The sequence below is a fragment of the Natator depressus genome, chromosome 13, assembly GCF_965152275.1.
Source record: "Natator depressus isolate rNatDep1 chromosome 13, rNatDep2.hap1, whole genome shotgun sequence".
Classification (NCBI taxonomy): domain Eukaryota; kingdom Metazoa; phylum Chordata; order Testudines; family Cheloniidae; genus Natator; species Natator depressus.
In genome coordinates, this window is record NC_134246.1 from 18,797,104 (window position 1) to 18,822,485 (window position 25,382).

The 25,382-nt window shown below is 41.0% G+C and overlaps 1 protein-coding gene across 5 annotated transcripts in view; it reads right to left on the reverse strand.

The window, feature by feature from the left end:
• EYA2 (EYA transcriptional coactivator and phosphatase 2) overlaps positions 1 to 25,382 on the reverse strand; it is a 154,891-nt gene that overhangs the window by 55,467 nt on the left and 74,042 nt on the right. For all 5 annotated transcript variants that reach the window (XM_074970087.1, XM_074970084.1, XM_074970083.1 and 2 more), the window contains 4 exons: positions 6,784 to 6,851; positions 3,331 to 3,508; positions 1,416 to 1,543; positions 822 to 905 (listed from right to left, as the gene is read on the reverse strand). In XM_074970087.1, the coding sequence (XP_074826188.1) occupies positions 822 to 905; positions 1,416 to 1,543; positions 3,331 to 3,508; positions 6,784 to 6,851 (458 nt within the window). The remainder of the gene's footprint in view (positions 1 to 821; positions 906 to 1,415; positions 1,544 to 3,330; positions 3,509 to 6,783; positions 6,852 to 25,382) is intronic.

The following is a 25,382-nucleotide window of genomic DNA, read 5'->3' on the forward strand; positions in this document are numbered from 1 at the left end:
TTTTTTTCTCTCCTCATTTAAAAATGCTTGACATTATGTAAGTCAGTCATTTGAACAAGAATTTATAATAGGAAAACTGCCATACAAATAAATGAGGCATAAGTACTATTATTATTAAGTACCTGCTGTTTCAGAATTCCTTAGCAGCTAAGTTCAGTATATTTCAAAGCTTCCTCTATTAATTACAGATAGGGTTTACTAAATAAATGCTGTCATCAGCTTAAACACCAGATTTTCAAAAGTATTTATGTACCCTGAAGATGTTGACTGGGGGGTAGTAGGCCCTAGGCACTTTTGAGAATCCTACTATGTGCCTAAATACCTTCAAAAAAATCTAGCCTTAAGTGGCCATCTGAGCTCATTAGTGGGAAGATGCAATGCTACACTTGGAAGGAACTTGGGTTAATCAATATAAAAAGTCTCTTAAAAAAAAGAAATCATTTGTCTGAGATTCTTATGAAAACAATAGACAAGCAGAAAATATTACTGTGTGCAGGCTAGAGTTACTATTTTCTGGCTGCTGGATAAGTTATTTCTCCTAGGAGAAAGGCCTTGAAAGAACAACAGCTCAGTGTCCTATCTAGCAGCAAATGAACAAAGCAAGCTTTTGAAGAAGAAGGGCTACATACAATATAAAGGGAAACTAAATTAAATTTTCACATGTTTGAGGGAAATACCACTGGACTTATTTATAACAAAATCTGTCTGAACAAAACGGGCAGCATCTGTTAGAAAAGCTGCCTTATTAACTGCCCCCACAATTCCCAATGCAATTTTGCGTGACAGACAATAATGTTAAAAAAATATGAATTAAATTTTACCTTCCCGTATCTGGATGCAAAGGTTCCCGTGAGTAAGGAGTGAAAAATAATTATCGTCTCATCCAAATCCCACACAAACACCCGCTGTGGTGAAAGACAAAGGGGAGGGGAAGAGACAAATACATTCACACGTTAAGCATTTTCAGGAGTGAATTTAATTAGGAAAAAATATTATGTGGCTACATATTTTTTAAGGTAACAAAATCACTTTAAGCATTGATCACAGCTGCCTTTTTAAGGTTGGTAAAACAAACAAACAAAAAACCCCAAACTCTGCTCTCCGATTCCATATCTGGTCTGACAATCTGCTTTCCCAATATGCATAGAAATCCCAGTAGGATATTATGTCAGGAGAGCAAAATAACAGACTCCAACGCTGCCTTAAAAGCCAGAGTACAGAATTTTGCCTATGACGATTATACTGAGACATCATTTTTCTTTTAAAACTACATCAGCCGTGGTGGCGAGATCTCAAACATTTTGCCTATGTTTTGGCTCATGCCATTCTCTGGTCTAACAGTGGATTATTTGCAAATCAATGTAGCAATTTCTCTTGGCTGGATTTATGATCAGAAAAGGAATTAATATTGTTACCTCAATCTCATTGTCAACTGTAGGGGAAGGATCGTTGCTTCTTTTTGATCGGCCTCGTAACTTTCCATCAGACCCTCGGTGTTGCCTGTCTGTTTCTGTATCTTTTACTGGTGTGGTTGCATATTCCCCTATTGAGAGAAAAAGGGATCTTGCTGAAAGCCTAAATTTTGCAGTGTATTTCTTTTCACATGTGTTTCTTGTGATACTTTTATGTTATCCAAGAAGTATCTTTTAGCAAAGGTGTGACAACTGCTTTGGTATTTGGTACTTAGTTATTGCACAAGCCTCTTAAAAAAAAAAAGTTTGTTCCAAAGGTTTGTGTTTGAGTGGGTCAAACAATAGAAACATTTCACAAACATTTAAGAAAATATATTTTAAAGTTTAAAAAAAAAACCAACAGATTTCATTTTTTTGAAAATTTTCATATTTTTTAAAATCAGGGGTTTTTTTTAGTATTCTGGGGTTTCCTTTCTCCCTTTTTTATTGGAAATGGGGAAGTAAAAAAAGCAAAATTTCAAAACATGAATTTTTTTAAGTGAATTTTCATGATTAAAAAGGCCATTTTTCAACAACAAAAAATTGTTTACAAAACCCAGCTCTAGAATATTCCCAAATACATGTGTGTTTTAATCCAGTTTAGCTGTTTATCAGAGGACAGAAGGTACAGCAGTTTAGAAACACTTGAGAATAATAAACCAAAGGTGAAGGTCACTGTGTAAAGCATCAATTAATAGGATTCACTTTCATAAAACTCTCTAGATATCACTTACGTTAAATTACAAATCCTTTTCAAACATTTTTCTTTTCACCTTGCTAATTTGTAGCCTCTCAATCCTCCTGGTAGAGACGCACTCTTCTTAAGGAGAGTTTGGGTTGTTCCTAAGAAGTCTCTTTGAAATCACTGTTTCTCAAGTAGACTGAGATAAGATCTAAGGAACAGAAAATCCTCCAACTGCTTTTAGAGCAATCTGCGATCACTTTTTAAAAGCAATATTAGTTTATTTTTCTTTTTGAACAACCACAGATGTTCGGATTTGTTCCATAAGTCAGCAGACCATACAATGGGCGGTATATTGTGATCATCCACAAATTATGTGGTATTTTATATAAATGTTATTGCATGCCAATGAAAACTTTAGTGGAAAAGTGACATCTGAAAGCTGTATTCAGACAGTACATAGGAGGATAATGATCTGTCAGTAATTCCATAGATCGCTTGAGCCCTCAAAGTCTCAAAAGTAAGCACTCCAGGAGAGTCGAGATAATTTCAAAGGTATTGATGCCATATGTGGAATTCATAATTGACATTTAACACAACCTGTTTTCTCTTGATTTTTTTTAAGAGAGAATCACTTGAATTCCTTTTAACATACTTACGAAGTCGGATGTTATGTTTAGTGGCTAGAAATTAGCTAAAAACGAGAAGGAGGCTGCAAAGTTAGGAACTTTTTAGATTTTGCGTGAGTTTGGATATAGATTTTGGGTTGGGCTCATCACTAATAAAAACTATCTGTTAACACATTAGCCTGTTTAAAAGTCGTGATTAATAACATTTTCCCTTTCTAAACCATCTTTTATTTGAAGGTGTGAGACCACTCACACCAGGAACACATTTGGGCTATAGGAAGCAATCAAGAAATACTCATGAAAAGAACATGGCTTATACAGCACCTACATTTTCTGAATTGTTCTCTAAATTTGTGCCTGCAGTTGTAATGTCATCAGCCTTTGCCCCCACAAAGGACATATGCAAAATTGCTGGTGTAAGTAACAGAACTTTGCCATGAACTTTAATTTGTTGGTGTAAATTTATACGCTCACAAATCAGACAGCAAAGTTGTATTATTTGTGCCCACAGATGATTGAGCCTGTAAAACAGTGAACTGGTTTTACGTAATATAATGTATCCACCTACCAGACAGTGATTCTGTGCTTTGACTGGTGATGTTGTGTGAAGACTCTTGGAGAGAGTATGTGGATGTCGGGATGGCTGATGGACTGATGCTATTCGCCGATACATAAGGAGAGTTGTAGGAAGAGGTGTAATACTGAGAGTACTGGCTTTGAGGAAAGCTTGGATAGGACGAGTATTCCTTTGGGGGAAAAGAGACATGAGTAATCCTCCTGCATCACAGGCTTTTACTACACAGACAAGTGGGTAAGGTAAAGCACATGGCAGATACCTTCAAGAGTTGTGGGATCTGGGCACACTTTTTCCAAAGACTCTTGTTCAGGTCACTCTGGTAGGTATTTCTGCTTCGCCCATGTCTAGTTCTGCTTCATTTGCATCAGCAGAATTTACAAGGAGAGAAGAGTCATAACAAGCCCTGCCTTTTTCTGTGGGATTTGTTCACCATGGCTGGCCCTTTCTGAGCACAGGGTACAGCAATTTTATGCAGGGGAGTGATGTGAACTACTGTTTCCAAAGGGACTGAGATGCAACAGATGGCCACTGTAAGCAGTTCTAAGCACAAAAGTGACTAAAAGAACAGGTGAAAAATACGGAGTGGGGAAATCACAAAAATATTTGCAATTTTCCTCTACCTGTTATCAACGTTTTTGATCAGCTGTAGAACGGGTGACAAAATGAAAAAAATAATACTCCGCTTTATAGAGCGCTTTTATCAGTAAATCTCTAAGCACTTTACAAAGGAGGGTACCATTATTATCCCCATTTTACAGATGGGGAAACTGAGGCACAGAGGTGATGTGATTTGCCCAAGTTTACCAAACAGGCCAGGGGCAGAGCCAGGAATAGAGCCCAGGGCTCCTGAGTCCCAGTCTAGTGTTCTATCCACTAAGCCACACAGAAATGTCTAGAAAATATTTTGAAGTGTTTCCCAAACGGTTTAGTTAGTGAATGAATCCCTAAACAATCTCCCCTTCCCAAAGGTAAGTTAACTACATAAGAGGTTTCAGAGTAACAGCCGTGTTAGTCTGTATTTGCAAAAAGAAAAGGAGTACTTGTGGCACCTTAGAGACTAATTATCACTACAAATAATCACCCATTTTTTCATGGTTTGTGTGTATAAAAACGTCTTCTGTATTTTCCACAGTATGCATCCGATGAAGTGAGCTGTAGCTCACGAAAGCTTACGCTCAAATAAATTGGTTAGTCTCTAAGGTGCCACACGTACTCCTTTTCTTTTTACATAAGAGGTGCAGATGATCTTTGCTGGGGCGGGGAGCAGGGGGGAAAGGAGGATTAATCCCAATATACCTCACTGGAACTCAATCCTGGGAGAAACATTTTAAGCAATCTTAGGCCTGAAGTTAATGGGAAGCGTCCATTGACTGATTCAGTAGGAGCTGGATCAGGCCCATCGCAAAAGTATCACAATAATAAGTCCCTTTGCTGAGTTCAGCATACAGCACATTTCTAGGCTCTCCACTAAAGTTGCAGGGCCTCTCTGTGAGGGATGAGTGTACTGTATACTACTTACCACACTCTAGGATTTAATAAGACATATAAATTAATTAAATGGACAGCATCAAGGCCAGGAGATCTAAAATAATACCTTCCAGCTGTGTTTTGCTTTTCAGGAGCACACATGCCCTTCATAGCCTCCCTCCATTCTGCCTATCTGCTCCTTTCCTGTGAGGAGGTGGGATATTGAAATACACAAGATTATTCCTCTCTGGGCACTTCAAAACATGATATTTTGTTGCTGTTGTAAATTTCAGATCCTAGCATATTCACATCAATTGATCAGAATGGCGTGACAAAGCAGTCTGCATGCACTTATGGTACGGGGATGCAGATACCAGTGACGTCCAAGCCACAGTCTAACACACTGGGGTGGTTGCTGGTAGTGTTTGACTGTTTATCGCCGCTGTAGCCCTCATGTTGGGAGAGCTGATGAGGGTTCCAAACTCAGGTAAAGCTATTTAAAAACACCATACTTTTATTTTTAATTTAAACAATAGTTCTGCTTTGGGTATTTCAACCCTGAAAAAATAAATCACAGGATCAAGGTGGCATACCAAGGTTTTTTTTAAAAAACTTTAAGTCTTTGCCCATTTTTGTTTCTTCATGACATATAACGAAAGATGGAATTTTTTTGTTTTAAATATTTGTCAAAAAAAAACATTTTTTTTTACTTCAGAAATAGCAAGAATGTCAAACCCAATCTTCTCTGGCTGTTGTGCAGGACAGGGTAAGGGTCTCAGATGTATCTTGTGAGCTCTCACTCTTTAACTTAAGGGGTGGAATACTGAATTTTTAACAAAGAGGCATTCTCAGAAATGTTCACGTGACATTGATTTTAAATAGGTGTTAACTAAAAATCCCTCCCTCCCTCAACTAATCGTGTTTTAGGCTGATGTGATAATTCCACTAGTTCTCAGTCACCTGAGAGTCCTCAAGGGCAAACAGACCTGAGTTTCCAATACAAAATAAAGCTGAAAAGAAAACTAAGGCTTTTTTCCTTTTTCTTAAGGTCTTTTTTATCCCATCATTAAAAAAAGAAGACACGAGCCCAATTATTTTTCCCTTTTGCACGTCACCTTCAAACTTCAATCAGGTGCATGTCTCTGGGCCTTTACTGACCATAGTGTCTTTCAGCAGAATATGAAACAAAGAAACAACCCACTATTGTTTTCAGAAATACAAGAGCCACTATCAACTCCTTGCAGGGAGGAAATTGGAATTTACTGTTCCTTGGTCTTGCAAGGTGACTTGCTAAGGACAATGTCTTCATGTTTGGCCCAGACAAACTGAGCAACTGGCTATTAAGCAGCCTGAATTTTCTTATTGTGGCTGTGCCTTATATAATACACACACACTATATAAAGGTGCCAACAAATGTGAACAAATGTGAAGCTCACAGACAGGTGTACACTCAGATAAGGAAGAGTATGGATGGCTTAGATAGCTCAGTATTCATCAGAGTCTGTGTATGACACTTTCAGATTGTTTATTCATATTTATTACCTAAAGCCAAGAGACCAGAGGAAAGGGTACAAAGGGGGAGCTCTCTATAGCTGATGGAAAGACACTGCTTTTAAGAAAGCTATCATATGATACCATGGGCTCCCCATAAGAATTCTGAAATGCTTTCAGCATTGCAGCCCAACAACTGCCCAGGTCAGAGAACGCCAGGGGAGAGACATACAGTTTTGGCAGGGCTCTGTTGCAAAGATCCCTGCTGAGCCATTGCTGTGCATATATGTATCCATTTATTTAAAACACAAAAGGCCAGATGTTAGGTCAATCACCAGGCCAGGTATCCATGGAAATAGGTGGTTTCTGTGACTACATATACTATTAGCCTCCTTAAATACATGTGAAAATTGTGGCAGTCTCTCTGATCTGGAAGATCTTGGTCTTTAAAATAAGGGACATTGGAAATAACTACTGAGGCTGTACCTGATGAACAGTGCTGAATCCTGCAGAATTGGTCAGGCCATTGGCTCCTTGGTAAATCCCTGATGTGCCTGTGAAAAATAATATCACATTTACGTATAACAGATTTCCTAAATATCAATGTAACAGAATATGCTTACATCGACAGTCACACAACGGTAGGAATAATACATTTATCCTACAAAACAGTATGTGGCAAGTCAAGAAAGCTAGGGAATTGCTTCTAATGCCAAGATTTGGGCCACTGCTGAATTCAAAGGTAACCGCAAAATCCATTTTAAAAATATGTAATGGAGCCAGGAAGTAGCCACATGCTAAAGCTGGAAAAGTTGGCTGAAAACAAGCTTGCAACATGGGTCCTTGTGAAACATGATTTGTATTTTTCAAGATACATTAGCACAGAACTTTCCAAATGTCTTCCTACACTGTGCCTCTAGAGTTTACATCTTTTCATCCACGTAAATACCTGCAATTGTACATCCCATCAGTTGTTTGTGCAAACAAAGACTTCAGGTGCAAGCCATATGCCCTGCAAATATATGTTTTGGTAAACCAAGTACACATGAAGTTTGAAAATTTGGACCTACATGCCTCTTTCCAGGGTTAGAATTTCATTGTCAAGTTTCCTGGCAATGCAGGGACTGGAAGCATTGGCACTGCTTAGTCCTGATGTTATTAAGAAGAGGGATGGATGCCTCATATCACCCTTGCATAGTTTCCTCGGGTTGATATTTGCATCTGCTTCTGGGGGGAAGAGCTACTGCATCTGCACTGCAGGACATTGTGTGCAGGGATGGGGTGAGGGGAGGATTGAGAATTCACAGCACAAGGACAGGAGGGGGAATTGGTCGTGGTGCAGAAACAGAATATCCTGAAGCTTCCCATCCCCTAGATCCTCCCCCCTGGAAATGTCTAGACTGTTATATTAACTGCAGTCTACAAAGTTTCAGCTTCAGGAGTTCCCTCTTCAAACGATTGGAGAACCACATCCTGAAAGCTCTTCTTCCTTCAGCTTGTGTAGTGCGACAATAGCTCAGAACCATGTGTTTTGTCCCCTAATTTGTGAAGCAGTGCTTGCTCCCAGAGCTGGGCCCAATTCTGCTTGTAAACTACCCTCCTGTCTAACACAGAGAGGCAATCTAAAGAACATATAGTGCTCCATCTTGATGGAAACCTCCAGCCAGCCTCCACAAAAGCATTACCTTTTGTGACCTATTATCTCTGTGGCAGCCTCAACTTCATATTAGTGATGAGGGCAGCTGTGATCTGCAAGCTAGATGTTATTTTGTGCTCCTGGCAGCTTGTCACTGTGGTCCTTGGCTGGGCATCATTCAATCACCCCCTTTGTTTTATTAGACTAGAACCTGAGGACCCTAATTGCAGATACACATAAGAGCGTCATTTTTCGTACTCTGGCTAGTGCCATGTGAATTTCTCTCTCATATATATATATATATATGCCCAGTGCTGCTCTAACCAGAAGTTGGAAACAAATGCCTCTAATGTCTTCACGTGGTGTCCTTTCTCCAAAGATTGACTTGTTTGTTTTTATTTTAAGACCCTAGATTAGCTGAGGAATGGACAGCTGAACAAACTGCAGCCCGCCAAGTGCAGTCACAAAAGCACATGCAGTGAGAAATAAATCTCATGCCAGAAAGAAACAAGGAGGAGGATCTGTCTTCAGAACTAATTTGTCGCCACATGTAGCCTTTAAAAGCCTTACAAAAAAAAGTGGGAGGAGGAGGGGAGGGAGGATGGGCTGATCAAGAGCTAAAGTTTTCTTTCAGTGCAGCCCCCTGTAGAATGCCAGACTCTGTCATTTCTTCATCTGGGGACCATCCCACATTATTACACACACGCACACCAGAGGGTTCAGATGCCAGAGAAATACATCAAAAAGAACCTGCAGGTATTAACAGCTTTTTTTGTTTTCTGGTGAAACAGGTCTACCCCTACCCAGAAAGAATGTCAGTGGATAAATCAAAATCCAAGAGATTAATAGGCCAGGCCTGGTTTTCAAACAAGCAGTGCTGGTAATTGTGTGGGTCCTTGGATACGCTCAGTGGTCCAGATCCTCAGTTTGTGTAAATGCTCCATGTCCACTGCTGGGGTCTGAGCCAGAGAGTCATGCTCTGGTGGCATTGGAAGAGGAAGCGTCACATGAGCAAATTTCACCTGCTACTAGTGGTTCTGGAGGACGTGACAACTCACTGTCCGATCCTTCCCTCCCAAAATGGTCAAGCCAGCCCTTCTGTAGCAGCCTGGAAGAGCATTTCTGTACTACAGCACCCTCAGCTAGACATTCATCCCACACTTAGTTTTGTCATTTCTTCTTTGCACACTTTTTAAAAACAGGATGAACAGATTCCCCTAGTAACTAAGCATCTCTGAACAAAGTGTGAAAGAGAGTAACAGATCCCCGATGCTTACAGGCAAATACAACTTTCACAGAACACAAAACAGCTCTTGTACACCGGAGCTCAAAACAATACAGGAGGGAATGTTTGATCTTCCTCAGCTGTCAGTTTAAAACAATCCATCATCCTTTATTAAAGCTGTCAGGAGGGGGATGAGTTAGCTCGAGGGACTCATGCTCCATGTGTAAACTGTGATGAGAACATGTTTATTGCTGTGCTACTTGCAGATGATACTGTATCTTTCTGGTTTTCCAAATGATTAGAGGTAATTAAAAGTCAATATGTAATATGGGAATGAACTTGCATTGAACTTTGCACCTGCTGTGTAATCAAAGTGTGTGTTTGTGCGTGTATCTGGAGGGGAATTGCAGGAGTAGTGTGTGGGAGGGTTGAGCTTCGTAGCCTCCTATCAAATTCAAGACTGGATTCTACACTATCGATTAAACTACTCCAAAAACAGTATAGTGCAAAAAGAAAAGTGGTGGAGAGTTAATGTCTCTTTGAGGAAATCTGTGCTCAAAACCACAAAAATATTCTGCACATAAGAGTATCTTAACAAGCTCTCTTCCCAGATGTGTACAATGCTGCTCCATTTCCCATGGGATTTTAAAAGGGAAAACTTGAAAGGAAAACACACTTTCTAATTCTGTAATTTTATCCTTTAGTGAATTTAGGGAAGGCAGAAAGATGCTACATTGATAAATCTGGAGAAATGAATGCAGGGTAGAGGCAATGAACACTTCCCACATACATACACTGTCTCTTGTCAATGTGTCCCAACCGTGACTAGAAGCATCCACCTCTTGGAGAAAGGAGTTCAGTCTCCATTAACCATTCAATACTCAGCCTCTTCACTGAGACTGCCAACAAGGGCAGTGTGGCAAATTGCCAGTACGATTATGATGGGTCCCGCGCTTCCTCTTCTTGGGTGGGGGTTCAGGGCACAGTTTCCTGCCCCTGAATTAGGATATTTACTGTCCCACTAGTAATCCAGAGAAGGGTAGTGGAGAGGGAGGGACCCGGGCCCGCCCTCTATTCCGGGTCCCAGCCCAGGGGCCCTAGGGATAGTGGTAAACCACTTGAACTAGTGCTTCCTTCCCCTGGGCTACTTCACTCTCCTGCTCTTCAGCTTGTGGGGCTTCCTGCCCTCTCTCTCTCTGCACAAGCCGGGTGTCTCTTTACCTAGGATCCTGGTCTTCTAGCCAGTCACGGCACTTCTCCAAACTCTCCTCTGCTCCAATTCCTTCAAACTGCTCTCTGCTCCAACTCCTGTTTTTGGCTGATTGAAGCAGGGGGGTTTTATCAGTTGACTAGCTTCAGGTGCTTTTAATTAATCTATAGAAACCTTTCTTCCCTCTACAGGGAATAAGGCTTCTCCTCATCCTGGGACTTACACATCTCTCCTATATCACTCTCCTGCTGCCTTCTGGCCATGCTGTATCACAGGCAGTTACTGCCAATTGTTGGGGAGGCAGAATTGACACCTGTCTACTGGGAACTGGACCAAGACTCATCATCTCATTGCACATATGCCACCAAACAGATTTTCACTGGGTGGTGTCTTTCAGTCAGTGGGCTGGATTTGAACCAGCGAATTAGCTCTGTATTCCATTCCTAAACTCTTGCGCATCGTTGTCTTAATTAGACCAAAGTTAACCATCCTGCTTCCTCTCCTATCATGCGTATCACGCTGTATGGGTAAAGGACCCAGTGGGTGCTCTGCAGATGCCCACTGAGCAGAGTCTTCTCCTGACACCCTACAACTGGGGCTGCAGAAAGAGCTGGCTCCATCATTAGATACACCTGGCAATGCTCTTGTGACCATTGCTAACAAAAAAATAAATAATCAAAATTTCCATTCCGCTGATTCACAATAAAGACTTGAAATATCAAAAACGTTTATGAAATGGAAAGTTCTCAAAGATTTGGATAAAAAGTGTAGACACATTTAATTTCAGCTTGGTTCAACATTACTCTGTGTTCTTCTAAGCTGCTGTGGGAGTTGTAGTTCAAATGGCTCCTGCTCCCATTCTCACCTATGGGCTGGGCTCCCTAGCCAGACTACATTTCCCATAATTTTTTTTTTGGTGGTTTTCTTTCTGGTTAAACTGTTGTGCTGCATCATGGAAGATGCAGTCTGGCCAGAGAGCCCAGCCCAGCGAGGAGATGGAGGGCAGTGGGCACAAGGCACTGCAGCGGTTCACAAGAACACAGACTAATGGTGAACCCAACCCCAAATATTTTGTTTCAGTTTTTCCTGACTGAAAACTGAAAAAGTTCAGTAAAATCAAACATTTGCCACAGACAGTTTTGATTTTGTGGAAACTTCATTTTCCACAAAAAAAAGTCAAAAAATTCTCAAAAAGTTCCAGTAGTGACACTGTCAAATGACACCCTTCACCCAGCCATTATCAAGCACCTCCCTTCCATTCCTGTTGTTTCCTGCCACCTGTCCACTTATGTCAAACTCTTTCCCAGGTGGTAGGATGTGCTTCGATAACCAGCGATGGGCTTGAGCAGCTTCTGAAAAGTTTAGGTTGTGTGTGTGTGGGCGGAGAAAGGGGAGGTCTCTGGAGTCCTTGGGATGTGTCCCATATTTGGAATGCCTGGGCTCTCTCATCTCTGAACTGATGCTGCCCTGATGTGTAGGGCTATTGCTTTTAGATGCTCCTAATGGATGGCACAACATCCCAACCTTGAGCTAATGGCAATTGGCTGATCTTTAATAGTGTACCTGAAAGTAACCAAGATGGGCCCAAATCAAAAATCTGGAGCCAAACTCCACCAAGTTGTCACACTGTGAAATTCGAGCCAAACTCTATAGCTCCCGTCCATCTATAGGAAATACCAAGAGGAGGCACTTCCTGAAGCTGTATTAAAACACCAAAGCTTTCCTATGACTCCTTAGTCCTCCAGTACCTGATTTACTAAGGTCTAGGATTGCTATATGGTGGAGGAAGGGAGTAATACAGCAAGTCATGTTGTACACTGAAATCCTCAGCCATTCCTAATAATAATACTACCATTCTATAACACGGAAACACAAATAATTAAGTGCACATTTATTCAGTACTTCTCCCTTTCAGAGTTTCTCTCTCACCTAATGGATATATTTACTGTATCATGGATGAGTGAGTGAGCAACATTTATCTACCTTGCTGGATCCGTGTCTCCCAGCTTGCATTTGAACTCCCCACTTTTAAATCAGAAACACAGCCCAGAATCTCGCCCTTGGCATCTTCTCCATATGGAGTGTAGTTCACATCTGTGTTCAATCAAATCAGTTGCTAAATGTCACAATGCCCTCATTCACAGGTCGCTTAAAGAACATTTAGCTGGTAATAAAACAACCTGGATTCTAGAAGAGAACAGTTCTTCAGACATACTGTACAGTAAATGTTCCCACCGAGTACATCTAGCACAAGCGAACACAAATGCAAAGACACCATACAACAGCTGTGCATGCTCTGTAAAAAAAAAAAATCTCTCCGTAGATCCAGTGCCATAGACTTTCTTGTGATGGGGAGAAGAGGGATACATTGGAGTGCACAAGGGCAACACTCAAAGTGAAACTTTAGTGAGTTTATTAATGTTATAGCCTGTCCCTCAGGGTAAATGGATTCCCTTTGCTATTCCTCTATTTTTAAAAAATTAAAATAGATTTAAAAAATGTGGGCCATTTTCAGATACAGTTTCATTTGTGCCTGAGCCGGATCGGGGCTGCAAGTAACTGCTGAGAAAAAGCTTTCATACTGAGCTTTCAGACCCCAAGCTGACAGGGCAACTTGCAGGCCTGCCAGGTGTCCCGTACCTCATGCGACACTCACGCATGCAGAAATCCCCACGCATTCCCACAGACTGAATGTCACACATGCAGCTGGATTGCAGAAATAGTCTACCGTTGGGGCTGCTGGGGCACCTGCTGAGCAGGCACACAAATGGCTTCTGTCTTGCTGCGCCCCTTATAAGAAATAAGTGGGGAAAGAGCAGCTGGGAGGGCAGCCAGGTGGCAGCAACAGCAAGTGGAGACAGGGACAGGTGGCGAGGGGCACCCAGTACTGGCCCCAGGCTCCCTCCCACAGCCACCAATTTGACCCCTTCAGCAAGTCCCAGATTCCACCCAGCCCACAGCCACCCCACCCGGCTACCCCCATCTTCCCAGGTACCCCCATAGACCCAGCTGTCTCCAGCTTCTCACCCAGCCATCCAGCTCCCTCCCTAGACATCCCACAAACCCCACCTACCTCTTCCCAGCTTCCCCAGACACCCTGAACAACCCCCCAAACTTAACTCTAGGCAGCTTCTCCCTCCCACAATCTCTAGTCCCAGCCACTGAGCTTGTCTCTTCTCCCCCCAGCCCTGCCAACACTCACAAATCCAGTTTCCCCCTCCAGTTACACCCGCAAATCTAACTACCCTAGAGCTATCTCCCAGCCCTCGTGGACATTACACAAGCGCAGCTATTCTGGTACTCCCCTGTCCTCTGAAAGCTCTCACCAATGCCCACCTACTCCCCAGACATCCTTCAGGACCTGCTAGAGCTGCCAGGTTTTGTCCTTCCCGCACCAGCATCTGGGGCAGGGAACAATGACTTTAAGCCGAAGTTTATGGTCAGTTACAAACATGTAAATTTTAATGAGTAATTTGCATGCTTGCAAATAAATAGGCACAAAATGTCCCATATGAATCTGCACAAAACTTGGCAGCTGTGAACTTGCAAAAAAAAAAAAAAAAAAGTAAGGCCCTCTAGTAGTAGTCCTTTAGCTCTCCCTTTCAGTCATTAATGGATTCAGCCCTAGGCTTTGAGAAGTTAATTGTGGCCTTTGCCCCTCAAGACAGCCCCAACAAGGTTTCAGACAGGCTGTCAGTGGGCCCTGCCCATACACCTCTTCTGCTGCTTTGGTCCTCTTTGGAAAGTCTGCCGGTAACCAGCTGCCCTGCACTGATCCCTGTGGAGAGAAATGCAGTCCTTGGACCTAATTTACTACTGCATTCATCTAATTTCTATTTCAATAAAACCACCAGCAATATTGTTTATTTTCCTATGCTTTCTTCACTTATAAAATGTCTCCTTTCTTCTCTCCTGTGCCTAACTCCTCACCTCCTTACCTCCAATAGCTTCTTGAAATCCAAAGACCACAGTAAACTGCCCAATCTTTTTTGCAATCTCTCTATACTGCACTCCTGGTAGTGCTGGAATGCCTAACAAATTCTATGTGTTAGATGTTACAAAGTTCTCAGTTTCTCTCCCTACCCCATCTCCTTAATGGTGGGTTTTTTCCATCCCTTTTCCACTCGGGAAAGTAAGGATGACAAAGCAAGTTTGGCAATGAGATTGATGGCTGTTCTCAATGTTTTCGGGAGTGAGTTCCACCCAGGCACTATCAAGAAAACTCTGTCTCTGCACTTACATGGCTCACTCATGCTGCTGAGAGTTCCATTGTTTCAGAGGAATGTAGCTGTCATGGGATGCTACAGTTATTGCAAATGATGTGACCTGTTGGGTAATGTGGGGCAGTCCCACAGAGGGTTCTGAAGATTAGGGCTATGACCTTGAACTTGACAGTCCGTGGGGACCAACGTAGGGAGGAGAGCACCATGGAGATGTTCTCTCGGTGGGCTCTGTTGGTGAGTACGTGAGCTGCTACCCTCGGAACTAACAGGAGCTTTTTCTAGTTCATGCTTTCATTCTAGAACTGAATACACTGAAACAATCAAGTGCCACAAGAATGTAGATGGCCAAGTCTGAAGAGATGTAAGTCTGGAACATGGCATTTTTCACAGACCTAACTATTTTGGTATACAGTAGCAGTGAGGAGTCCAGGAACACCCAAAGGGTGCACAATATCTAGACTACCCGTGGCCGCCTTGAGTGGTGGCTGATGTTATGGTGGTGACAACTTGCAGAAGTGGTTGAAAAGATAGAAACAAAATGATGATCCACTGATTCTTCCAGTTCACAAATGATCAGTTCCAATGAAAGATCTCTGAAAGGATTTTTTTTTATAATCTCCTAATACTAATAAACTAAATGTCCCATGAAATAGTGACACACCAGGTTTTATAACCCTGCACAACGTGGCATGGGCTGTTCTACACAAAACATGTTGTTCAGACTTACATTAAAAAGCTGTTGCTCCTACAGGGAACAGTGCTGGCAGTCAGCGATGCAAGGAAAAGTACCAGCATAACTCCCAGTAGTGTTTGCATTACTCTATTCTATGGCCAACATCTGGCGGGTGACTTCGGTGGTCATTCAGAAGGTTTTTTACAGCATTTAACCTCTCTGACAATCTAATGTTTCCTGCAGTAAATATTGCCTTCTCCAAGCTGATACTTTTTTAGATAGAGGTTAAGCACCTGTCAAAATTACCCCCCACCAACAATACTCCAGTGCCTTGTAAGATTCTAAATCCTATGACATCTGCCTGCATTTATTGGGCAAGGAATCTCATAAAATGTTACACTGCTGTCAGCTGTGAAGGTATTTCAAGTGAGTATCTGACCTGCTAAAGGAGAAGATAAACTCAGCCCATATGTACGCTGTGTCACACTGCTCAACTGTTTGCCATTAGGCATAATGATTCCTTCCACCAAACAGCCTGCCCTGTATTTCCATCTGGAAGGACTTGGATACTACTGAGAAGAACACATTGTAAAAACCTATATGGAAAGAGTGGCTCTGCACAATAGCACTGTAGCATTTTACTGCAGTAGCTTCTGCTAAAGCATACTGCTCTTTTAGAAACACAATGAATCTTGCACCAACAAATACCTCCTGTAGAATACCCTGTTTTATGCCACCAATTTAAAATATACCCATGGGATTTCCACTATGATTTTGTTCAACCTTTGGTTTAGAAACCATCTCTACTAGGCTGACTGATTTTTGCTGGTCATTTGGGTGACTACTTAGGACATATTTCATTGTACAACGTTTCTGGACCAAAATCTCCTTCTTATGCTGCTTTGGGTCTGTGACCCATAATTCATTACTCACCCATGGCTGTAAAGCATGATGAACAAGACTGCTGTAAGGGTTTGGCTTTTATCTTCCTTTTCCTTTTTATAGGTGACCTGCTCCACATGACTCAATTCATTTTAAGGGTTTGAAAGTTCCTAGATTGCCTGCATTCACTAACCGGAGTCTGGTGCTGAGAAAGTGTCCCCTATATTATTTCTGAGAAAACGTTCACTCTAACCAGCTTTATAGGTGGCCGGTGCAGGTACCATAGGAAACAAAGTTACATTTTCTTTAAAAATGCATCACAAGGAAACTTTTTGAGCAAGTATCAGAGTAACAGCCGTGTTAGTCTGTATTCGCAAAAAGAAAAGGAGTACTTGTGGCACCTTAGAGACTAACCAATTTATCTGAGCATGAGCTTTCATCGGATGAAGTGAGCTGTAGCTCACAAAAGCTCATGCTCAAATAAATTGGTTAGTCTCTAAGGTGCCACAAGTACTCCTTTTCTTTTTGAGCAAGTAGTAGACAATGCTGCAAAAAAACTTAGCTGAATTCAGTACAATTCCACATCACAATCTCCACCATCAAAGACCTCTTGTTGGACATCTCAGCAGAGGAACCAAATACTAAATAACCCTTTCATCCTAGTGGTGGTCCCTTGCATGGTCAAGTTGAGTAGGACAACATGAAATAAACATGTATTGCCACTAACTGTGCTGTACCTGTCTTGTGGTGAGAAGCCCTCAGTTTCAAGGGCTCTCTATCAGATACCTTCAGCCGGCACTAAAATCTAGTTACACCATCTAAACTTTATGTGGTGCATAACAGGCATGAATGTTATCCAGGAGCTGGTAACAAACCCTATATTTAGGTTGCCCACCATTTTCTGGGGGCACCACATGGGATTGGAACCTAGCCAGGCGCCCTGCAAACACAAGATTGTACCCAATGGCCCCTTCCCCTTGGGGGCACCACATGGAGTAGGAGTTCCCCTAATTTATGGGGGCAAGGAGGAGAAGAAAGTGAGAACAGGCTCTCCCAGCCCTGGACCCAGCACCTGGACCTAGTGGGCCATCCTCCTTCTAGGATAACAGTCTTCTCTTTCTATCAGCTAGTGTAGTTAATCCTATAGGTCAAGTGGTAGCAGTCTGTGCTTCAGTGCTGAAGTTTCAGGGTTCAAATGCTGCTGATAAATCTATCATGGGATTGGAATGAGGTATGTTATAGTGGTATATAATGTAGTTAGTTTTTATCTTTTTCCTTTAAAAAACGCTCCAGAAAATTACATTATTTTCCCTCTTTAAAAAAAAAAAGACCTTAAAGAACATTATTTCGGTTGTAGCATTTGAAAGTTAGGTAATAGCAGATCTACTTGTCTGTGCAAACACATGTTGAGCCCCTTTGTCCAGATGCAGTGTGATAGCCTATAATCACACGATAACATTTTTTCCCACAGGATCCCTGCCTCATTCAGTACGCAGAATGGACGGAGCACAAGAGGGAAGAATTAAGATTACACAGGCCACCGTAAATCTGACATTTTCTAACTTGAGTACATGACCTTGCAACCTTAATGTTTCTTAATGTAGTTTTTTATATATAATTTTATCTAGACTATGTTAAAATTCCCTTTACTTGATAAACATTTTTATGAAAGCATTGTTAGGGTTCCAAGTCAAGTATTCAATGAACCTTGTGTAACTTTCAGAATATTCTATGCAAGCCTAAAATTAAGGTGAGTAACCAAGAAAAGCTTCCTTATCTTCATTATCTTTCTCCTCTTTCTTCCCTCCCACTAAGTTATTTTTGGTACACAACATACTCTGTTGCAAAAAAAACCCCTCCCCCCAAACAAAACAATGCCCTCCACCCCCAAAGCATACACCATCACTCCCATCTTAAATCTCACTGTAGACTTAGTCGAAGTCAGGAACACCTCGTGAAGGAATTCTGATTGCAGATGAACTCGCAGTAAGATCTTTGGAATACCAAAAGTCCTCATGCATAATGACTGCAGAGCTACAGAGTTTCATGGCTTACAACGCTGTCTTCTGCTTCTGTTGCATCACTTTGTACCATGTGCTTGTAGACTGGGTTAATGATGCAACTGTGGACTAAACCCTGTTTTCTACTGTGATGTCAAATGCACATGAAAGAATAATCGATAATTTCAAAACTAGATGCCCATTCCTCATTCAGGTATTGATACTATATTCTGATTTGTTTTTCTTTTTTGGCAAATGACCCAAGAGGTGCAAGATACTCCATGTAATTTAATTCTGCCACCAGAAATTAAATTTTGGAAATTGAGTAACAACTCTTAAAATCCTGCAGTTTGGTGTCTTTTCAAGCTGTAATATGAATTTTGGATGTGAGCTGATTCAAGTATGTATTCACCTCTTAGCATTAAATATATTTCTATTAGCCCTTGGAAAAATATGCCCTTTTCCTGGCCTTCTTTTTATCAGTTATACATAGTTCCATTGCTCACTAGAAATGGGGAATTGAGACCTAAGATCTTCTGGAAGCAAAGATGTATTGTTTCCTTTAGGGTATATGAAATAATTTGGTTTGTAATTCAGATTGCAATAGAAACAACAGTATAGATTCATAGAAAGGAATCTCAGCATAAATCTTTGAAGTGCTATATACCTTAGAATTCTTCCAATTTCTTTTTAATTTTAAAGCTGCATATATATGCAAGAGTAAATATGGATGGTCAATACAGAATTCTATTGCTTTGGTCCAATGAATTAACAGCATTTTTAATCTAAATCCTGGGAAATTCGAACTATATCTGCATTTCTAAAGTACTCATTGGTTATGGTGCCTAGGCACAGTCAACATGCCTTGTGATCAGGTGTAGGAGCTTCCAGACACTCTTCTCTGCATTAGAAACTGCTTTGTGATGGGAAGAATTAAGTGAACTGGGCTGCCTGGGTCCTGATGATCAGGGGGGAAGTAAGTCAGATGTCCCTTTAATGGCACTTGCCAACTAAAACCAAATCTTAAAGCTGAAAATAAAAAGGTGAGCATAACACAAACTGACAAGAGCCTGGAAACTCAGAAGTAAGGTGGGTTCCCAACCTTTGCCTATGCTATTGACAGGAAGAAACTGAACAGGTGCTGAGGATCAAGTGCCAACTTGGACTTCAAACATCCAGGACTTCAATGTGTCAAGCCAACACTATTTTGCATGTGTAGATCCCTGTTCTAATAATTGTCTATTGTCAACAGTTTCCTGGAAAACGAAGAATTTAAACACCACATTCCCCTGTAATATATAAACCGAATTCTTATCTAGGAGTGTTACATTCTGAGATGCCATAAGCAACACAGTAGTTAGGTTCTAGTACACCAAATACCAGGTTTTCAGACTAGCCTCAGACAAGCCTTTCTTTTTGCAAGAGCAAATGTAACCACTTGGAGAGGTGATGACCCAATCTGTGCTTGCAAATCAGTGAACAGTCCACATGCTAGTATTTATAGCCACAATTCATCTCGGTCACAGAAAAAAATACAGGCATTTTTTAATACTGAAATTAGTATAGGAGAAGTCATGTACAAAGACTTACTACATCTAGTTGCACTTCAACTTTATACAGTGAAATTCTATTGTTCCTATTCCAGGATTCAGCCTTTTTGGAAAATATCTTCTTGTTTCTCAGTCTAAATTAACTCCTAAGTCATGGAGGATGGTGAGACTTCTGAATTCCATTTGTATATTGTCAGAACAGCTTTTTCTGATTTCCACCAGGGAATGAGACACAAGAAATAAGAATATAAAGATCTATAAAGAACAGAAGTTTCTGTTTGTGATCAGCAGAGTCATCTTCTGGAGGGTTCCCGAGGAGAACAATCCTTTGATTCACTGAAGAATCCACATTCTGTTCCAACCATTTATTCAATATTTGTTGTATATTTTCCCAGGATTATTGAAGTTTCACACAATTCATAGCATATTTATGAAGTTTGCCAGTGCAATTTTTCCAGGCCAAACTGTGCCTGCAAAAAGACAAAGGGCTGTCTTTTGAAAATCTGGACCTTACGTCTTAAGCTTAAGATGTACAAACAGCAACCTCCAGTTGAAATTAGCTTTGGATGGTTCTTACTGCTCAGCCAGCGGCTGGGTCCTCTTATCTCTCAACAGAGCTGCTGCCCAAAGCCTACAAAGATCCTAATTAATCTCATCACAGATACCATGCAGGACTTGTGCTCAGCAAGTCCAGCTATTGAATATGGGCTCAACTATCATGTCCATTCTGTGCCGCTGTCTGCTCCTCAGCTAGCAGACTAGATATAGGATTTTCCATAATTTCACACATTTTTAGGCCAGAAGAAACCATTAGATCATCTCGACTGACGTCCGGTATAACACAGGCCATGGAATTTCATCCAGTTACTCCTGTACTGAGCCAAATAACTCATGTTTGACTAAAGCATATCTTCCAGAAAGGCCTCTAGTCTTTTTTGAGAGGAGGGCAGATATTTTTAAAGCATTAAGAATCAAACTAAGTGAATTTCCATTTTTATTGCATCTTACTTAGTATACAGACAATATAGTGACAACAGCCATTCATATATAGACGGGCTTGGAAGATTCCTCCTCTACCCTTGTCTCTGGAGGGATTCCTCTTATCTTCTCCTGAACATTTCAACGGATGATACCTCAGCCACCACCCACAGCAAATATTCATCTTCAAAATTTATGACTATTTCTGGTTGTAGAAATTCTAAGACGCAACAAAAACTGCTATTTTTAAATTTAACTTAGTTTTTGGCAGTGGGGTTTTCCCTGTTCTCCATTGAGCCTTGAGAATCTGCTCCCATCCAATCCCAAACTTGAAACCTCATCCACTGACCCTGGTGCCCACCACAGATCATCCTTCCAGCCACTGGCCAGGACAGGTGGGATGGGTGTTCCAAACCATTTTTTTAAATTAATATCTGGTTTAAAAAGAGTCTCGAAATTATGATCACCCATCTGTATGTCTATCTTTTCCCCTCCCCTCTATACCCAATCACATCTCCCTCCCAAGTTCATGAAGACCTCATTTAATAAAGGCTTAAGAGTACACTTTTGTGGCCAAGTTACAACAAACAACAACAACAAAAAACATGAATGTGAATGCAAATGTCAACAACAGTGTCTCTACCGCAGCAAACCATGGCAGAGCTAAAGTGGGGTTTTCTCCCTAGGTAGCAGTAGCACAGATCCCCTTGCAACATACAGTGCAGCATTGTCAACACCTTTCTCTCCCCCTCCATTACCCCCCTCTGCCACAAAAATGCCTGGTTTTAAAACAAAGTAAATTTAGCACGGTCCGCATTTGGTGTTTTGAAACGTTTGAAAGGAAGACTGTGCTGCTATTCATGGGGAACTTGTATTTATACTGTAAAAAGTGAGGTCTGACCCCTTCTGATGAGAGGCCTCTCCCCCCTGAACTCACTGTGATATGGGGCACAGCTCTGCCGCCATAGTCTTAGACTGCGACTAATGCGAACCAGCTGGTGGAGCAGAAGACTTGAAAGGGGCTACTCATTTTCTAGGGAGGTTTTAATTTTATGAAGCTAAAGCATCTTAGTGACAGTTTGCTGAGAACATTCTCTCCCTCTCTTTCATTTTGGGAGACTTCAGATGGATTTATTGTCTACATCCTATAGTGTAACTCACATTACTCAAGTGAGAGCTTAAATTACCTCACCATACACTTGTATATTTCATCACTAAGCATTTAAGATGCTAGATTTTCAAATATTAGCACTCAGTTTCTCCTTGTTAAACACACATATGCACACCACTAATCACTTGTTACATGGGTCCACAAGCACCTATTTTGCACATGTGCAAGCGTTACATAAGATTACTAGCAATTTAAGCATCCATTTTAAAATGTAGAAAATATTACCTATGTTGTACCTAAATCATGAGCTAAAAATGTTCCCTTCAGTAGAAAACCCACATCTGCCTACTAAATATATATTGAGTTTTGTTTTGTTTTTTGGGGGGAAGGGTGTTTAAGGTAGGGCAATATTTCATATCACAAATATAGGTAATATATGCAGTTAAGTCCAATGCAAGTCATCATTGCAGATATGAAATCTACTTATCTGTTAATTCGTTAGGATATCTGCTATCTGTACAAGGAAGCTACATTCTCAGCAGTAACAAAGAATTCCCATTTATAGGTTTTTGGCCCCAAATATATGTGCACAGAACTCAATACTGCCCTGCAATCTCATGGCAAAAACAAGTTATCATAGTTATGTAACTGAACTTTTCTTTATACTATACAAAGTATTCTGTGACTAAAGGGATTTGGATTTTTTTGTTTTTTAAATGGTGGGCAAACACTTTCCTGCCCAAATAAAACATTTGGAATGGTCTTTGGCTGCAGTTTAAGTGTTGTGCAATTTCATTAGCACATAGTTTCAAACCAGCATTTGTTTAAACAATAATAATTGAAGAGCAGGGCATTTCCTGGGGATTAAGGACCAGCTGGGAGGAGATGGCCTGAGGTGCAATTAAGGGACCACACCCGCTCACTAATCCACAGGAAATGCCCTGCAGCCTGGTCCTTATTGCTGTTTCCACACAGCTGATGCATTGTATGTTAGCCAGCGTGGCTGCTGGAGTTGTTTCTCAGTATTCCACTCAGCTGATCAAATGACAATCTTGTCTTGTTGCGAAAGTCTCTTAAGAGTAAGGAGTGACAATTTTGCTTTTACAGAGGACCAGATTTTGTTCTGTTACATCAGTGAAAATCCAGAGGAAACTCCACTGGTGGAGTGACACCAGTGCCAAAATCCACAGTAACTGAGGGTGAAAGCAGACACAGAGTTCCTTTCTCTCTCTCACACACAGTCATGCGCATGAAGGGGCACCAGCAGCAGTTGGCCCCAGGAAAAGGAAAGGTGGCACCAAAAGATACAAGAACAACCAAATGGCAAAAAGGGGGATGGAAGAGGGATGGAAATGAGAAGGGACACACAAGACTTGTTAATACACTTGGTAGAGCTGGGTACAGCATGGAGTGTTAGTGTTGCTAAGACGGGCCGCCCTCCTGTATTGGACGCCAGTGGCCTAATGGCTGTCAAATGTGGGGATGGATTCTGCAACAAAATGGATATAAGGTCTGCTCAAAATTTTCCAAGTTTCAATCTTTTAAACATTTTGTCAAAATTCTGAATTTCAACAAAGGGGATGAATTAAAAAAAAAATAAAGTAATGGAAAATTTCTCCCATATTCTGACCAGCTACCATATTAGAGCTGGATGGAAAATTTGTTGAAATTTTGAATTTTGGGGGCGGGGGGGAAGGGAAACATTTTTCCTATTTTTTTGATCAGCTCCAATGGCTAGAAGAAGATAGGAAGGAAATGTCCAGGATTTATTTTATTTTTTTGGAAAAATTCCCTCTGCTAGGATTGGTGGAACATTCTTTTTTTCCCCTCCCTTGCTAATGGAACACCTAGGGTCAGATTTTTTAATTTTATTTATTTATTTATTGGCCAGATTAGGAGCCTAAATGCATGCACTACTGTGCACCTAATTTGCATGTGCAATTACCACAGTTGCAGGCAAAACAGGTAACTGCCAATCGGATGCATTTAGGGATTTGCTCATCTGATGTCTGCACTCAGTTTTGGTAACTGCCCTTTTAGATTGTTTTGGGCATGGACTGAATTTAATCTGTGTGTCTTGCATCATGTTATCCGTGCTAAATGAATGATAATTTCATAAGCAAATTAGCACATCATTGTTCCTCTAAAGGGTCTGAAGATTTGGCCCTAGAAGTAGTTTGTTAAAAGGCACAATAACTCTCTTCTGTTACCTAGTCTAGGATGTCATCTTTCTGGGAAAAGCTGGAAAGCTTGTCTCCCTCACTAACAGAAGTTGTTCCAATAAAAGAGATTATCCCACCCAGCCCTGTCTCTCTAATCTTTCTGGGAGTCAGTACCGAAGGTTTCAGAGTAACAGCCGTGTTAGTCTGTATTCGCAAAAAGAAAAGGAGTACTTGTGGCACCTTAGAGACTAACCAATTTATTTGAGCATGAGCTTTCATGAGCTACAGCTCACTTCATCGGATGCATACTGTGGAAACTGCAGAAGACATTATATACACCGAAGGTGTGTGCCTAGATGCAGGTCCACTGAGGGAATGGTATAGGCCTAAAGCAATGTTTCCTTCATGCATAAACACCTTAATTAGAGATTTCAATTAGTGAGCACTGGGGCACATTACCTTGAAAGTAAAAGGGTCTAAAGCAAGGCGCTCCCTCCTCTTTTCATTTGAAATTGCCCTGGGAGCAACTGGTACCCCCAAAACAGTCACATATCCTGGTCTCTCCCATTTTCCTATCTGTGTGTTCTTGAATTTCCTTCATCATGAAAAACATTTTATTTTCACAAAGATATTTGTTGCATGTAAATTTATATGCCAGTTACATAAATTCACTATTTTAGAACAAATATAAAGTTTCAGGGTGTAGCCATATAATTCAAAGATTGATCACACATTAAGATCGATTTTTTACAGTGCAATTACATTAAAAGAGATTTCAGTTTAAAATATCTTTGTTATATATTTCATTTTATGCCATATGTTTGCAAGATGTGAAACTGCTTAGTCCTATCCCCTATGTTTTACATATATGTGTCACACTGTATCAGATATTTAGCATATGGATACTGGCACCACATTAGGGTTATTTTCGTGTCAGGGGCCAGGCCCACCTTTTCTATTTCATTGGGTTTCCCCCACTATGTCTTCAGAATAGTGTCCCTCTTATTCTGCATATCTTTAGTGACCAAAATTATTTTTTTACTCCTGCTAGCACATCATGCACACAATTGGCATCTGGAGTTCCAAACGAAAAGTCAAATTCTGCCCTATAACAATGTCTAATGAGATTGCACAGGGAAAGCAGATTTTGGCTTCAAGAATCCTTATTACTTATAATGATGGACAAGGAGGAGAGATTCTGGCTTGCTTCTCATTATCCCAGGCTGAGGCTGTGCTGGCATTTGGGAAAAAAAAACCCAAATTTTAACTTGGGACCTGAGAAAATGTGATCTAGAGTCACGGTAAGACAAAGCATGTGGAGCTCATGATGGCATTTTTTACAATCTTGATTGGCACAATACATCCATGGTATGCTCCTATTCCCTGGTTGGATGTGTGTAACTCTTAGAACCAGTGTTCTGGTGTGAATTCTGCA